Source organism: Oncorhynchus mykiss, chromosome 3, assembly GCF_013265735.2.
Source record: "Oncorhynchus mykiss isolate Arlee chromosome 3, USDA_OmykA_1.1, whole genome shotgun sequence".
NCBI classification, from domain to species: Eukaryota; Metazoa; Chordata; class Actinopteri; order Salmoniformes; family Salmonidae; genus Oncorhynchus; species Oncorhynchus mykiss.
Window position 1 is genome coordinate 71,708,149 of NC_048567.1, and position 16,492 is coordinate 71,724,640.

The 16,492-nt window shown below is 44.4% G+C and overlaps 1 protein-coding gene across 1 annotated transcript; it reads right to left on the minus strand.

Moving 5' to 3' along the window:
* Positions 1–333: 333 nt before the first annotated feature.
* LOC110520517 (nuclear receptor subfamily 0 group B member 1) lies at positions 334–8,211 on the minus strand. The gene is made up of 2 exons (XM_036975076.1): positions 7,366–8,211; positions 334–3,308 (listed from the first exon to the last, which is right to left on the minus strand). Exons 1-2 carry the CDS (start codon positions 8,087–8,089, stop codon positions 3,067–3,069), a joined length of 966 nt encoding a protein of 321 aa, XP_036830971.1. The 5' UTR covers positions 8,090–8,211; the 3' UTR covers positions 334–3,066.
* Positions 8,212–16,492: the final 8,281 nt, after the last annotated feature.

Below are 16,492 nucleotides of genomic sequence, written 5' to 3' on the forward strand. Positions count from 1 at the left end.
TGGATACAATTACACTCTAAACTGTGTGCTTGCATGATAAATTAATGCAATAGCACGGCAACAATCACCTATTGCCTCAGACAGAGACACAGGAAAAATCTATTGAGTCGAAACCAGAGTATGAGTAGAGTATCAATATGGTGAGATGTGAATCCAGGACAACAGTGAGTGGTAGAGGATTTATATAACCAAGCCCGGAGCTATACTGGGATTTCTACCAATCAGATTTGAAGAAGGCCATTCTTCACTGCTTAGTACCAGCTAGCTTCCTAGGGCTCAGATCCCACACTCCGATGAAAAGAGAATGTTCCAACCTGAAAAGAGAAGGACAACTGTGGAAAAAAGGTCATGTCCGCTCCATGTTTGCTGCTCCCAATTCAGACCCGTGTTGAATTAAAGATCGCATGTGGGAGCAGCGAACTGTGAACAGACATTAAACTTTATTCAGAACACATAATCCACCATAGTTACTGAAAAGGAACATTGGGTTTTCTGATCTGTCTGGGTAGATGTTGCCCTTAGGCACAGATCTAGGAACATTTTACCCGTAACCTTAATCGTTAGGGGGTAAAACTCCACTCTGACCTTAGATCAGTGTCCAGGGGCAACATCATCCTACGCCTTTCTGATCACCATAGAGACAGTTTGAGCACCACTCACCTGACACAAGCACGGCAAAGCAATTCAGAGAATACTTTTATGATAGAAAAATAGTTTTATATAAAAAGAAAGTTACAGGCTGATCATCAGCCTGCCCCCAACACCCCCTTCACCCCCACTGTTCTTAATCAACCAGTGTCCAAAACATCTTTAACAAAACACACACATCTCTTCCTTTGTCTGTCCTTCTGTTCAACGGTCCATTCAGATCAAACGGTTGGTTAACAGTTAGTTAGTTCTACTAGAACTACAGATGTGTTCTTCTGTCCGTTCGATGGAAAGGGCCAGTCCAGAATAAACCCCACAGATATTGATCTGAGAGGATTTGATAGATGTAATATAGCGAAAAAAACATTTATAGCCAACCGGAGGGCAAGATGGAGCAATCATATTGTTCCTTTATAGCCAACCGGAGGGTAAGATGGAGCTATCATATTGTTCCTGTACAGCCAACCCGGAGGGCAAGATGGAGCTATCATATTGTTCCTGTATAGCCAACCGGAGGGCAAGATGGAGCTATCATATTGTTCCTTTATAGCCAACCGGAGGGCAAGATGGAGCTATCATATTGTTCCTGTATAGCCAACCGGAGGGCAAGATGGGGCTATCATATTGTTCCTTTATAGCCAACCGGAGGGCAAGATGGAGCTATCATATTGTTCCTTTATAGCCAACCGGAGGGCAAGATGGAGCTATCATATTGTTCCTGTATAGCCAACCGGAGGGCAAGATGGGGCTATCATATTGTTCCTTTATAGCCAACCGGAGGGCAAGGTGGAGCTATCATATTGTTCCTTTATAGCCAACCCGGAGGGCAAGATGGAGCTATCATATTGTTCCTGTATAGCCAACCGGAGGGCAAGGTGGAGCTATCATATTGTTCCTTTATAGCCAACCGGAGGGTAAGATGGAGCTATCATATTGTTCCTGTATAGCCAACCGGAGGGCAAGGTGGAGCTATCATATTGTTCCTTTATAGCCAACCGGAAGGCAAGATGGAGCTATCATATTGTTCCTGTACAGCCAACCGGAGGGTAAGATGGAGCTATCATCTTGTTCCTGTATAGCCAACCGGAGGGCAAGGTGGAACTATCATATTGTTCCTGTACAGCCAACCGGAGGGCAAGATGGAGCTATCATATTGTTCCTTTATAGCCAACCGGAGGGCAAGGTGGAGCTATCATATTGTTCCTTTATAGCCAACCGGAAGGCAAGATGGAGCTATCATATTGTTCCTTTATAGCCAACCGGAGGGCAAGGTGGAGCTATCATATTGTTCCTTTATAGCCAACCGGAAGGCAAGATGGAGCTATCATATTGTTCCTGTACAGCCAACCGGAGGGCAAGGTGGAACTATCATATTGTTCCTTTATAGCCAACTGGAGGGCAAGGTGGAGCTATCATATTGTTCCTTTATAGCCAACCGGAGGGCAAGGTGGAACTATCATATTGTTCCTTTATAGCCAACTGGAGGGCAAGGTGGAGCTATCATATTGTTCCTTTATAGCCAACCGGAGGGCAAGGTGGAACTATCATATTGTTCCTTTATAGCCAACTGGAGGGCAAGGTGGAGCTATCATATTGTTCCTTTATAGCCAACCGGAGGGCAAGGTGGAGCTATCATATTGTTCCTTTATAGCCAACCGGAGGGCAAGGTGGAACTATCATATTGTTCCTTTATAGCCAACCGGAGGGCAAGGTGGAACTATCATATTGTTCCTTTATAGCCAACCGGAGGGCAAGGTGGAACTATCATATTGTTCCTTTATAGCCAACCGGAGGGCAAGGTGGAACTATCATATTGTTCCTTTATAGCCAACCGGAGGGCAAGGTGGAGCTATCATATTGTTCCTTTATAGCCAACCGGAGGGCAAGGTGGAGCTATCATATTGTTCCTTTATAGCCAACCGGAGGGCAAGGTGGAACTATCATATTGTTCCTTTATAGCCAACTGGAGGGCAAGGTGGAGCTATCATATTGTTCCGTTATAGCCAACTGGAGGGCAAGGTGGAGCTATCATATTGTTCCTGTACAGCCAACTGGAGGGCAAGGTGGAGCTATCATATTGTTCCTTTATAGCCAACTGGAGGGCAAGGTGGAGCTATCATATTGTTCCGTTATAGCCAACTGGAGGGCAAGGTGGAGCTATCATATTGTTCCTGTACAGCCAACTGGAGGGCAAGGTGGAGCTATCATATTGTTCCTGTATTGGGCATGTTTTTGCTTATTACTATCCAATAGGAGCTAGGGGCTAGCGGAAGTGGGGAAATGGGGGTGGAGAGTCTAGGGCAAGGTCACGTTTCTAGTGGGTAGGGAATAGGTGAAATTGCCTAGGGAGTAAGGACTAAGAGAAGGACTTGGGGGCTATATCTAGGGGTTGTTTCTGGACAGGACCATAGAAAGCCTCTACTTCCCATAAAACATCTCCAGCAGGACCTCCTCCATATTGACGGCTCCAATGATGGGCTTGAAGAAGAGCTGTGCCACCACCGGGGGGCTGATGGCCCTCAGCATGGCCAGGGCGATGAGCAGCTTGGCAAAGCGCGTGGCGTCGTCCCGGTGGATCAGCTTCACATACTCGTTGAGAGCCTGGTGTGCCTCGCTCCGCAGTGACTGGATGTAGTTGAGGTAGCACAGACCAGGGAGATCTGGGGAGAGGTGGAGGGGTGGGGGAGAATAAATCAATTATCACATAGAAACTTTGGACAAGTACATGAACTGTTTGGGTTGAAATTCAGGGAACCCGAGTCATCATGGTAACCAGGTGTCTCATCTGTTGAAAAATGAGAAAGTCTTGATTGTAGACTACCTCCCAAATCATCCACAAATATCTCACAACGCCTTCTGGCAAGGTTTCTGAAGTCTCCAGATATTGAAGGATGCAAATCTCTTAAAACAATGCCAATTGCTAAAACAATACCACCAACTGCTTCCTTAGATGTAGATGAAGGGAATACATGGCCTATTTTGGTGACTGTACACTGTGTTTAATGTTGAAAACATTAAGAACACCTGCTCTTTCCATGACATAGAATTACCAGATGAATCCTTATTGATGTCACTTGTTAAATACACTTCAATCAGTGTAGATGAAGGGGAGGAGACGGGTTAAAGAAGGATTTTCAAACCCTGAGACAATTGAGACATGGATTGTTCAAAGGCACTTAAATACTTTTAAGGCGGTGATGCAACTGGTCAGGATGCTCTCGATGGTGCAGCGGTATAACTTTTGAGAATCTGGGGACCCATGCCAAATCTTTTTTGACAAACTATTGAAGTGCCTTCGAACGGGTTTGGTAGTAGGTGCAAGGCGCGCCAGTATGAGTGTGTCAAGAACTGCAAAGCTGCTGGGTTTTTCACACTCAACAGTTTCCTGTGTGTATTAAGATTGGTCCACCACCCAAAGGACATACAGCCAACTTGACACAACTCTGGGAAGCATTGGATGAATTGAGGCTGTTCTGAGGGCAAAATTGGTTCCTAATGTTTTGTACAATCAGTGTATGTTTGGTTTAACTGGATTATAAATATACTGTATACATATTGACTGCCTTTGATTATTAAAGTAGAAAGGTTGCACAAATATAGCATTTTAAAAGACTGTTATATTAAATGAAGTGCCACATGGAACATTAAATAAATCTGTTTCTCATATAATCAAGTGCCAGAATTCTGCATTTTAACATGTCCCTCTGTGCATCCTCTCTGACATCCAGGAACCACTTAACCCCAACATTTCTTCATTTTGACATGTCCCTCTGTGCATCCTCTCTGACATCCAGGAAGATTTTAAACCACTTAACCCCAACATTTCTCCAAGTTTAAACCATCATTGTAAAGCCCTAGTTATTTTGTTACTTTGACAAAGTCATTTCTGAAGATAATTTATACTGTTTATGGACATTTTATTGTGTTTTGTCATGGAAAACTAAGTGGGTCATGCATACAACTTCAACCGTGTTACCCATAGATACCGTCAGCAAGGCAATCAAACAAACAAAATACCAGTACAGGGACCGGTACAACCTTGTTTTTGCTCTTGAGATGGAAAAACGTGTGTTTTTTAAGGTGAATATGTGCTCTTTATGGCAGAATCTTAAAATTCGCTGATTCAGGTTTTTTTCTACTCAAAAGGCTTAATTGGTGGAACGACACAATTGTCCATTATGCTCGAAATTACCCACATATTAAATCAGCTTTGTTTGTTTTCTGTATAAAATATAAATATGTAACTGCTTTTCAAACTTTCAGAACTAGAGACAGAGTAATGTATTAAATTGCATATAGGGTATGTAGGCTATACCATTACATGAACTCAATCAAGGACACAACGAGACAATGACTAGTGCGTAAATACCGGTACAGGGACAAAGTGGAGTCGCAATTCAACGGCTCAGACACGAGACGTATGTGGCAGGATCTACAGGAAATCACGGACTACAAAAAGAAAACCAGCCACGTCACGGACACCGACATCCCGTTTCCAGACAAATTAAACACCTTCTTTGAGGATAATACAGTGCCACCGTGGCGGCCCACTAACAAGGACCGTGGCCGACGTGAGTAAAACATTTAAACATGTTAACCCTCGCAAGGCTGCTGGCACAGACGGCATCCCAAGCCGCGTCTTCAGAGCATGTGCAGACCAGCGGCTGGTGTGTTTACGGACATATTCAATCACTCCCTATCCCAGTCTGCTGTCCCCACATGCTTCAAGATTGCCACCATTGTTCCTGTACCCAAGAAGGCAAATATAACTGAAGTAAATGACTACCGCCCGTAGCACTCACTTCTGTCATGAAGAAGTGCATCTTACCAGCCACCCGAGACCCACTTCAGTTTGCTTACCCCCCCAACAGGTCCACAGACGACGCAATCACCATCACACTGCACACTGTCCTATCCCATCTGGACAAAAGGAATATCTATGTAAGAATGCTGTTCATTGACTACAGCTCAGCATTCAACACCATAGTACCTTCCAAGCTCATCACCTAGCAGGAGGCCCTGGGTCTCAACCCTGCCCTGAGCAATTGGGTCCTGGACTTTCTGACGGGCCGCCCCCAGGTGGTGAAGGTAGGAAACAACGTCTCCACTTTGCTGACCTTCAACACTGGGGCCCCACAATGGTGTGTGCTCAGCCCCCTCCTGTACTCCCTGTTCACGCACGACTGTATGGCCACGCATGCCTCCAACGCAATCATCAACTTTGCAGATGACACAACAGTAGTGGGCTTGATTACCAACAATGACGAGACGGCCTACAGGGAGGAGATGAGGGCACTCGCGGTGTGGTGTCAGGAAAATAACCTCTCACTCAACGTCAACAAAACAAAGGAGATGATCGCGGACTTCAGGAAACAGCAGAGGCAGCACCCCCTATTGACGGGATAGCAGTGTAGAAAGTGTAAAGTTTTAAGTTCCTCGGCATACACATCACAGACCAACTGAAATGGTCCACCCACACAGACAGTGTGGTGAAGAAGGCTCAAGAGCGCCTCTTCAACCTCAGGAGGCTGAAGAAATGAGGCTTGACACCCAAAACCCTGGCAAACTTTTACAGATGCACAATCGAGAGCATCCTGTCGGGCTGTATCACCGCCTGGTACGACAACTGCTCCGCCCTCAACCGCAAAGCTCTCCAGAGGGTCTGCACAACGCATCACCGGGGGCACACTACCTGCCCTCCATGACACCTACAGCACCCGATGTCACAGGAAGGCCAAAAAGATCATCAAGGACAACAACCACCCGAGCCACTGCCTGTTCACACTGCTACCATCCAGAAGGCGAGGTCAGTACAGGTGCATCAAAGCTGGGACCGAGAGACTGAAAAACATCTATCTCAAGGCCATCAGACTGTTAAACAGCAATCACTAACTCAGAGAAGCTGCTGCCTAGACTAAGACCCAATCACTGGCCACTTTAATAAATTAAACACTAGTCACTTTAAACAATGCCACTTTAAATAATTCCACTTTAATATTGTTTACATATCTTACAATACTCATATCATATGTATATACTGCATTTTATACCACCTATTGCACCTTGCCTATGCAGGTCGGCCATCGCTCATCCATATATTTATATGTACATATTCTCATTCACCCCTTTAGATGTGTGTGTATTAGGTAGTTGTGGAATTGTTAGATTACTTGTTAGATTTTACTGCACTGTCGGAACATAACCACGTGTATGTGACAAATACAATTAGATTTGATACTGTTTGTTTTGTGAAGCTTGCATTCAATTGCCCCTCCCTGTTGCACACAGCAGGCTTCCATTCCCCCTGTCACAAGGATATTTATGACTGATTTAAGATGAAGTCTTCATACTGTTGGGCAACCTTGTTTTTGCTCTTGAGATGGAAAAACGCGTATTTTTTAAGGTGAATATGTGCTCTTTATGGCAGAATCTTAAAATTATTTTTTGATTAAGGTACTCTACTCAAAAGGCTTAATTGGTGGAACGACACAATTGTCCATTATGCTCGAAATTACCCACATATTAAATAAGCTTTGTTTGTTTTCTGAATAAAATATAAATATGTAACTTCTTTCCAAACTTTCAGAACTAGAAACAGTAATGTATTAAATTGCATATAGGGTATGTAGGCTATACCATTACATGAACTCAATCAAGGACACAACGAGACAATGACTAGTGAGTAAATAACCTGCGTTATTAAAGCACCCAGCCCACCTGAGTTGAAGAGCACGGCTCCTTTGAGGTAGGCATATTCCTTGGTACTGATGTCTAAACCCCAACACTTTTTCAGGAACGCTTTGATGCCCTGGATATCCGCGAGAGAGACCCCGGGTGTTCCCGCGCTCTGCTCCGGCTCAACCTGTCTGTCCATTAAGCCGCCTTGGCTGACACAGCCGCCGGTCAGGATCCGCAGCAACATGCTAGGTTCCGCGGTCTCCGTGGTCTCGAAGTCCACCCGGTCCTGCGCGAGGCCCAGCACAAGCAGCGGCACCCAACCGTTCCGAACGAGCAGCAGCTGGTCATCCTCGGGAAGCTCGCGGAAACACGGCACGTTCTTTACAAATCGCAGAGTCTTCATGAGGACCGCCGATGCGGCTTTGCAGGTCACCTGGGGGGACCGGAGAGACCCCCGTCGCAGCGAGGAACCGCAAGAGCAAGCCTGTTGCTGCCTAAGCTCGAACCTCGAAGAAGAGGAGCAGGAGGAGACCTTGAGCACTTGGTGCTGCTGTCTGTGTTGTGGTTGTGATGTTGGTTCCTCGGTGGTCGTGAGGCTGTCGTTCTTCAGTATGTTGTACAGGATGCTGTTGTTATTGTTTTGCCCCCCGGCGCCCTGACAATGACAGCCCTCCAGAGTGGCCATGGCCAGTGGCGCGCTTACATCCAGAGAGGGGGAGGGTGTTTTTTGGCCCCTATTACCCCCGCGCGAACAGCAGCACATTTATACTAGCTCCCGTCTGTCCTCGAGCTTTGAGGACTTGCTGTTTAGACTTTTTACATATTCCACCTCAGAGACGCCTCCCACTCACTCACTCATGCTCTCTCTCTCTCTCCCCCTTTCTCCCTGTGCTGCTCCAGTCCTCCCCAGTACGTGCACCCAGAGGGAGCCAGCTGCTGCAAGATGAATAGTAAGTTCATTCCAGTATCATAAAATAACATGTTAAGCAGCATCACCCCTTCAGTTAGTTTAAAATAGCCTATACGGAAAAGGACAAACGGTACCTCAGGACATGCCAATTATATCACACAAGGAGGCAGACAGAGAGACTGGGGGGGCAGACAGACTGACCAATTCTATACCCTTGAGGTTATCCAGTTCTTTTTGGACACAACGGTATATATTTATCCCACTATCCCAAAAGCAAAACAAATATTCATACTTGCTCTATGTCTGTGAGTGTGTCTGTGTGTGCACACTTGTGTTTGTGTGTGTGAGAGAGATACTCTATTCTTAGGATTTTGCCTTGACTCCCTCACAGCACCGTTAATCAGCTGTTCGCTGGTAAAGAATAGGCCAGAGACAGAGCTGAAGGCTTAATTATTTTAGGGAGAATTTATCTGATTTTCTATGTGAACAGGAGCAGAAAGAGCAGCAATGGGAAGGCCTGGCGCTAACCTTGACTCGGACACACTGTTATTGATTTAACCGTGAAAACTGGAACGCTTGAATTATGATGTCATGACTCAACGCTCACCGCACATCTGTCACCAGGGGTGGGGGGACTAACCTGGAGGAAGGAAGATAGAGGAGGAGGGGGAGGCAATATTCAGGAAGAATGTTTTTCTCTCAGATTGTATTATGGGACAAGACTGAGGGGGGAGGGAGAGAGGGAGGGAGAGATGGATAGATAGATAGATAGAGAGGACAGAGAGAAAGACACATAGGGGGCATCAAGTATAGGAAAGGTTGTAAGTGCATGAGCCTTGAGACTACATTTGGTAGTCCAGGGGAGAGCCTGAACCAAGACTTCCACACTGCCTCTACTGTAAAGTGTTTAGAAAAGGTTGTTTTGGGCTTGGAGAAATGACTGGCATTGAGTGACTAGCCGTATTCATAAACAGGGGAGAGAGACCTCATTCTACTCTGTGTGCTCCAAGAACCCAAGACAGGAAGAGAAACTTTGACTGCAGCTTCAGAACATTAAACAGAGAGAGAATGGCTTTCTATTGATACACAGCAGCAGGAAAATAGAGATGTTTTACATGTTTATATTCAAGGTCGAGCTGGGATAAAGAACCAGAGCAAAGGCTGTCTCCTCCCCTCTCCTCTCCAACCCTCTCAAACCCTCTCCAACCCTCCCCTCTGCTCTTCAACCCTCTCAAACCCTCTCCAACCCACTCCTCTCCAACTCTCTCCTCCTCTCCAACCCTCTTCTCCTCTCCAACCTTCTCCTCTCCTATCCAACCCTCTCCTCCTCTCCAACCTTCTCCTCTCCTATCCAACCCTCTCGTCTCCAACCCTCTCCTCCTCTCCAACGCTCTCCAACCCTCCCCTCTCCTCTTCAACCCTCTCAAACCCTCTCCAACCCACTCCTCTCCAACTCTCTCCTCCTCTCCAACCCTCTCCTCCTCTCCAATCTTCTCCTCTCCTATCCAACCCTCTCGTCTCCAACCCTCTCCTCCTCTCCAATGCTCTCCAACCCTCTACCCTCTTCAATCCTCTCCAACCCTCTCCTTCTTCTCTCTTCAATACTCTCCAACCCTCTCCTCCTCTCCAATCCTCTCCTCTTCTCCAACCCTCTCCTCTCCATCCCTCGCCTCCAACCCTCTCCTCTCCACCTATCCAACCCTCCCCTCCTCTCCAACCCTCTCCTCTCTCTCACCCTCTCCAATTATCTCCAACCCTCTCCTCTGCTCCTTTCCAACCCTCTCCTCCTCTCCTCGCCTCTCCAACACTCCCCTCTGCTCTCTTTGCCTCTCAGGTAATACAAATTCTTCTCATTCTGTCATAGTCTTCTATTCCTCTACTTGTTAATCTGGTTATGGTAATGAGGATGGAAGGCGAATTCAGGCCCCTACCCATGAATTGTGATTTTGCCTCAGAAGTCAGTTTCTTTAATGCCACAGAAAAGGCCCAATCGTTTTCCACCCACTGCAAAGACAGAAAGGCACTCATGTTTTACTGTACTGTTTTGAATGTTCATATGAGTGAGAGTGCAAAACAGAATAGTGCTGGTTTGGAAGCTGTTAATGTCAGGTAACAGTTAAAGCTACTGTGCCAGATTGGCAGCAGATTTATAGCCTTAGATTTATAATTATGATCTCATACTTTGGCTGGGCTATGGCTGGGCAGGGCTTAGCGGGAGAGGTTTGGAGGGGAGTCGAGGAAAGGGGTTGTGAAAGGAGAGGGTGGGTGAGAGGAGTGGAAGGCATGGGTAAGGAGAGAAAAGAAGAGGAGGAGGAAAGGAGAGGAGATGGGAGAGGCAGTGATATCACCCTCTTAGGTCCAGTTTGTCCTCTCCTGTCTGTGTGTGATGTGATCCAGACTGTCTCTCTGGGCCCAGATCTGCTGGTCCCCTTCCCAGTAAAACATGGGTCAGCGTACCCCTGTACTACCCACCAACATCTACTCCGTGTGTGTGTGTGTGTGTGTGTGTGTGTGTGTGCACCACCTGCTAAAATAGGAAGGTCACAGACACACCTTGGGTCTCAGTGGCTAAATGTATTTATACATTGCCTTATTATACTTTAACAGAACAATCAACAAGCTCTCCCAGTCTCACGTCAGAATTAGACATTCATCCATGTTTCTCAAATGTCAAATTTCGATGTTGTTTCAAATGTCAAATTTCAAAGTGCTTGGTTACTTCTCTGTATCATTCCAAGGTTAAGTTTAAGCACTAACTCCGTATTCTTAAGGATAGACATTAACTCTGAATTTTTAAGGTTTGGAATAAGCTGTAAACTATAACTATCAAAGACAATTTTCTATCGCTGGATTCGAACATGCAATCTTTGGCCACCCCCTGGGCGGCAGTTTCTTTTGTTTTTTTACCTCCATATTCTTGCTGGATAGTTTGATAGCTAACATTGGGTTAATGCCGAAGACACATTTCAGTTGAATGCATTCAGTCGGAAAACTGACTAGGTATCCCCCTTTCCCTTTCTAATGTTAGCGCTGCTAACTAGCTAAACTCTTATGTGGACGCCTCCGTCTAGTTCCCAAGAACAGCAGACCGGTAAGTCAACTTTTCTTTTGAACTTTGTAATCATCTCTAAAGCTGTTTGACCTGCAATCATACTAATTACCTAGATGTTAAGTTAAAAACCCTGATGATGTCATTCGAAGTTTCTTTGTAGCTAGCTAGCTAGCTAGCTAAGCTATCACTAGCTCGCTACTGTAGGTGGTTAATGTGGTCTACTGTAGGTTACAGTATCATTACAGCATTACTGAATGACAAAAATATAGCCTTGGCACTGCTAGTCAGCTAGTTGGTTGATATGGGGTAGTGTAAGCTACAGTACAAAATTGCTGAATGATAACAACATGGCTTTGTCACTAGCTAGTAGTTGGTTGATGGGGTAGAGTAGAGTAGGCTACAATACAGCAACAGTAGCCTTCCATAGTGTTCTGTTATTTGTTGGGACTGGAAATAGTTAAATTACTCAACATTATAGAGAGATCACATAATCATGCAGCTGTGGAGGTGTCACATTGTCTTTATCCATACCATAGCTGATGCGATGAATATGCCTTCTATTTGAGAGCTCTATGCCAGGTCTCCCTTGAAAAAAAAATGTTATGTTGCCTTGGTAAAATATTCTAAAGTTTGTGTGTACTCTCACAAGGTAGAACTGTGCGGTTCAGTGGCAGATTTTCAAAAGAAAATAGACATATATACAGTTGAAGTCGGAAGTTTACATATACTTAGGTTGAAGTCATTAAAACTCGTTTTTCAACCATTCAACAAATGTCTTGGTAACAAACTATAGTTTTGGCAAGTCGGTTAGGACATCTACTTTGTGCATGACACAAGTAATTTTTCCAACAATTGTTTACAGACAGATTATTTCACTTATAACTGACTGTATCACAATTCCAGTGGATCAGAAGTTTACATACACAAAGTTGACTGTGCCTTTAAACAGCTTGGAAAATTCCAGAAAAATATATCATGGCTTGAGAAGCTTCTGATAGGCTAATTGATATCATTTGAGTCAATTGGAGGTGTACCTGCAAATGTATTTCGAGGCCTACCTTAAAACTCAGTGCCTCTTTGCATGACATCATGCGAAAATCAAAATAAATCAGCCAAGAACTCAGAAAGAATTGTAGACCTCCACAAGTCTGGTTCATGCTTGGGAGCAATTTCCAAACTAGGGGACCACGTAGCCATCATACCGCTCAGGAAGGAGATGAGTTCTGTCTCCTAGAGATCTCGTACTTTGGTGCGAAAAGTGCAAATCAATCCCAGAACAACAGCAAAGGAACTTGTGAAGATGCTGGAGGAAACAGGTACAAAAGTATCTACATCCACAGTAAAACGAGTCCTATATCGACATAACCTGAAAGGCCGCTCAGCAAGGAAGAAGCCACTGCTCCAAAACCGCCATTAAAAAAAGGCAGACTACGGTTTGCAACTGCACATGGGGACAAAGATCGTACTATTTGGAGAAATGTCCTCTGGTCTGATGAAACATAAATATAATTGTTTGACCATCGTTATGTTTGGAGGAAGAAAGGGGAGGCTTGCAAGCTGAAGAACACCATCCCTTCAGTGAAGCACGGGGTAGCAGAATCATGTTGTGGGGATGCTTTGCTGCAGGAGGGACTGGTGCATTTCACAAAATAGATGGCATCATGAGGTAGGAAAATTATGTGGACTTATTGAAGCAACATCTCAAGACATCAGTCAGGAAGTTAAAGCTTGGTCGCAAATGGGTCTTCCAAATGGACAATGACCCCAAGCATACTTCCAAAGTTGTGGCAAAATGGCTTAAGGACAACAAAGTCAAGGTATTTGAGTAGCCATCACAAAGCCCTGACCTCAATGCTGTAGAAAATGTGTGGGCAGAACTGAAAAAGCGTGTGTGAGCAAGGAGGCCAACAAACCTGACTCAGTTACACCAGCTCTGTCAGGAGGAATGGGCAAAAATTCACCCAATTTATTGTGGGAAGCTTGTGGAAGGCTACCCGAAACGTTTGACCCAAGTTCAACAATTTAAAGGCAATGCTACCAAATACTAATTGAGTGTATGTACACTTCTGACCCACTGGGAATGTGATGAAAGAAATATAAGCTGAACTAAATCATTCTCTCAACTATTATTCTGCCATTTCACATTCTTTGTAAAGTGGTGATCCTAGCTGACCTAAGAAAGGGAATTTTAACTTGGATTAAATGTCAGGAATTGTGAAAAACTGAGTTTAAATGTATTTGGCTAAGGTGTATGTAAACTTCCAACTTCAACTGTATACTGTGGCTTCAGGAAGAAGAAGACCCAAGAAGACTTGAGTCTGTAATCGCTGCCAAAGGGTTTTAAATAAAGTATTGAGTAAAGGGTCTGAATACTTATGTGATGTTATATTTCTGTTTTTTATTTGTAATATATTGCCAAAAATTATAAAAACGTGTTTTTACTTTGTCATTATGAGGTATTGTGTGTTGATTGATTTTTTAGAATGAATCAAATCAAATTTTATTTGTCACATGTGCCATAATACAACAGATGTAGTAGACCTTACAGTGAAATGCTTACTTACAAGCCCTTTTAACCAACAATGCTTAAAAAAGTTCATACATTTTTTTTAAAAATACAGCCTGGTATAGAGGTGTATAGAGGTCCTGGATGGACCCTCTGTAATGCCTTGCAGTCGGAGGTCAAGCAGTTGCCATATCAGGCAGTCATGCAACCAGTCAGAATGCTCTCGATGGTGCAGCTGTAGAACCTTTTGAGGATCTGAGGACCGATGCCAAATCTTTTCAGTCTCCTGAGGGGGAATAGGCTTTGTCGTGCCCGCTTATTCGTGCCTGTCTTAGTGTGGTTGGACCATGATAATTTGTTGGTGATGTGGACACCAAGGAACTTGAAACTCTCGACCCGCTCCACTACAGCCTCGTTGATGTTAATGGGAGCCTGTTCGAACTGCCTTTTCCAGTTTTCCACGATCAGCTCCTTTGTCTTGGGGCAAAAAAGTATTTAGTCAGCCACCAATTGTGCAAGTTCTCCCACTTAAAAAGATGAGAGAGGCCTGTAATTTTCATCATAGGTACACTTCAACTATGACAGACAAAATCAGAAAAAAAATCCAGAAAATCACATTGTAGGATTTGTAATGAATTTATTTGCAAATGATGGTGGAAAATAAGTATTTGGTCACCTACAAACAAGCAAGATTTCTGGCTCTCACAGACCTGTAACTTCTTCTTTAAGAGGCTCCTCTGTACTCCACTCGTTACCTGTATTAATGGCACCTGTTTCAACTTGTTATCAGTATAAAAGACACCTGTCCACAACCTCAAACAGTCACACTCCAAACTCCACTATGGCCAAGACCAAAGAGCTGTCAAAGGACACCAGAAACAAAATTGTAGAGCTGTACCAGGCTGGGAAGACTGAATCTGCAGTAGGTAAGCAGCTTGGTTTGAAGAAATCAACTGTGGGAGCAATTATTAGGAAATGGAAGACATACAAGACCACTGATAATCTCCCTCGATCTGGGGCTCCACGTAAGATCTGACCCCGTGGGGTCAAAATGATCACAAGAACGGTGAGCAAAAATCCCAGAACAACACGGGGGGACCTAGTGAATGACTTGCAGAGAGCTGGGACCAAAGTAACAAAGCCTACCATCAGTAACACACTACGCCGCCAGGGACTCAAATCCTGCAGTGCCAGACGTGTCCCCCTGCTTAAGCCAGTACATGTCCAGGCTCATCTGACGTTTGCTAGAGAGCATTTGGATGATCCAGAAGAAGATTGGGAGAATGTCATATGGATAGATGAAACCAAAATAGAACGTTTTGGTAAAAACTCAACTCGTCGTGTTTGGAGGACAAAGAATGCTGAGTTGCATCCAAAGAACACCATACCTACTGTGCAGCATGGGGGTGGAAACATCATGCTTTGGGGCTGTTTTTCTGCAAAGGGACCAGGACCACTGATCCGTGTAAAGGAAAGAATGAATGGGGCCATGTATCGTGAGATTTTGAGTGAAAACTTCCTTCCGTCAGCAAGGGCATTGAAGATGAAACGTGGCTAGGTCTTTCAGCATGATAATGATCCCAAACACACCGCCTGGGCAACGAAGGAGTGGCTTTGTAAGAAGCATTTCAAGGTCCTGGAGTGGCCTAGCCAGTCTCCAGATCTCAACCCCATAGAAAATCTTTGGAGGGAGTTGAAAGTCCGTGTTCCCCAGCAACAGCCCCAAAACATCACTGCTCTAGAGGAGATCTGCATGGAGGAATGGGCCAAAATACCAGCAACAGTGTGTAAAAACCTTGTGAAGACTTACAGAAAACTTTGACCACTGTCATTGCCAACAAAGGGTATATAACAAAGTATTGAGATAAACTTTTGTTATTGACCAAATACTTATTTTCCACCATAATTGGCAAATAAATGTATTAAAAATCCTACCAGGTTATTTTCTGGATTTTTTTCTCTCATTTTGTCTGTCATAGTTGAAGTGTACATATGATGAAAATTACAGGCCTCTCGCATATTTTTAAGTGGGAGAACTTGCACAATTGGTGGCTGACTAAATACGTTTTTGCCCAACTGTATATATATATATCACACACATTAGACCAAATGTAAATCAATTTATTTGAGGATTGTGTGCAATAAAGTACATTCCCAATTAAAGCAACAGTTTGGTTTATTAGATGTTTCTCTAATTATAATGAATGACCAAAAGGAAATCTGTAGACCTGCAACCCTCTGGGAGTCTGTGCAGGTTTTGTAATTTGGAGCTGAAGCAGGGCCCCAACTGCCCTAACATATGTACAGGGTTCCCAGGAGTGGCAGGCAAAACAAGAAACGTCCTGTCACTGTCAACTGTGTTCATTTTCAGCAAACTTAACATGTGTAAATGTTTGTATGAACATAACAAGATTCAACAAGACATACGAGACATAAACTGAACAAGTTCCACAGACATGTGACTAACAGAAATGTCCCTGAAGAAAGTGGGTGTCAAAATTAAAGTAACAGTCAGTATCTGGTGTGGCCACCAGCTGAATTAAGTACTGCAGTGCATCTCCTCCTCATGGACTGCACCAGAGTTGCCAGTTCTTGCTGCGAAATGTTACCCCACTCTTCCACCAAGAAACCTGCAAGTTCTGGGGGGAATGGCCCTAGCCCTCACCCTCTGATCCAACAGGTTCCACTCATGCTCAAT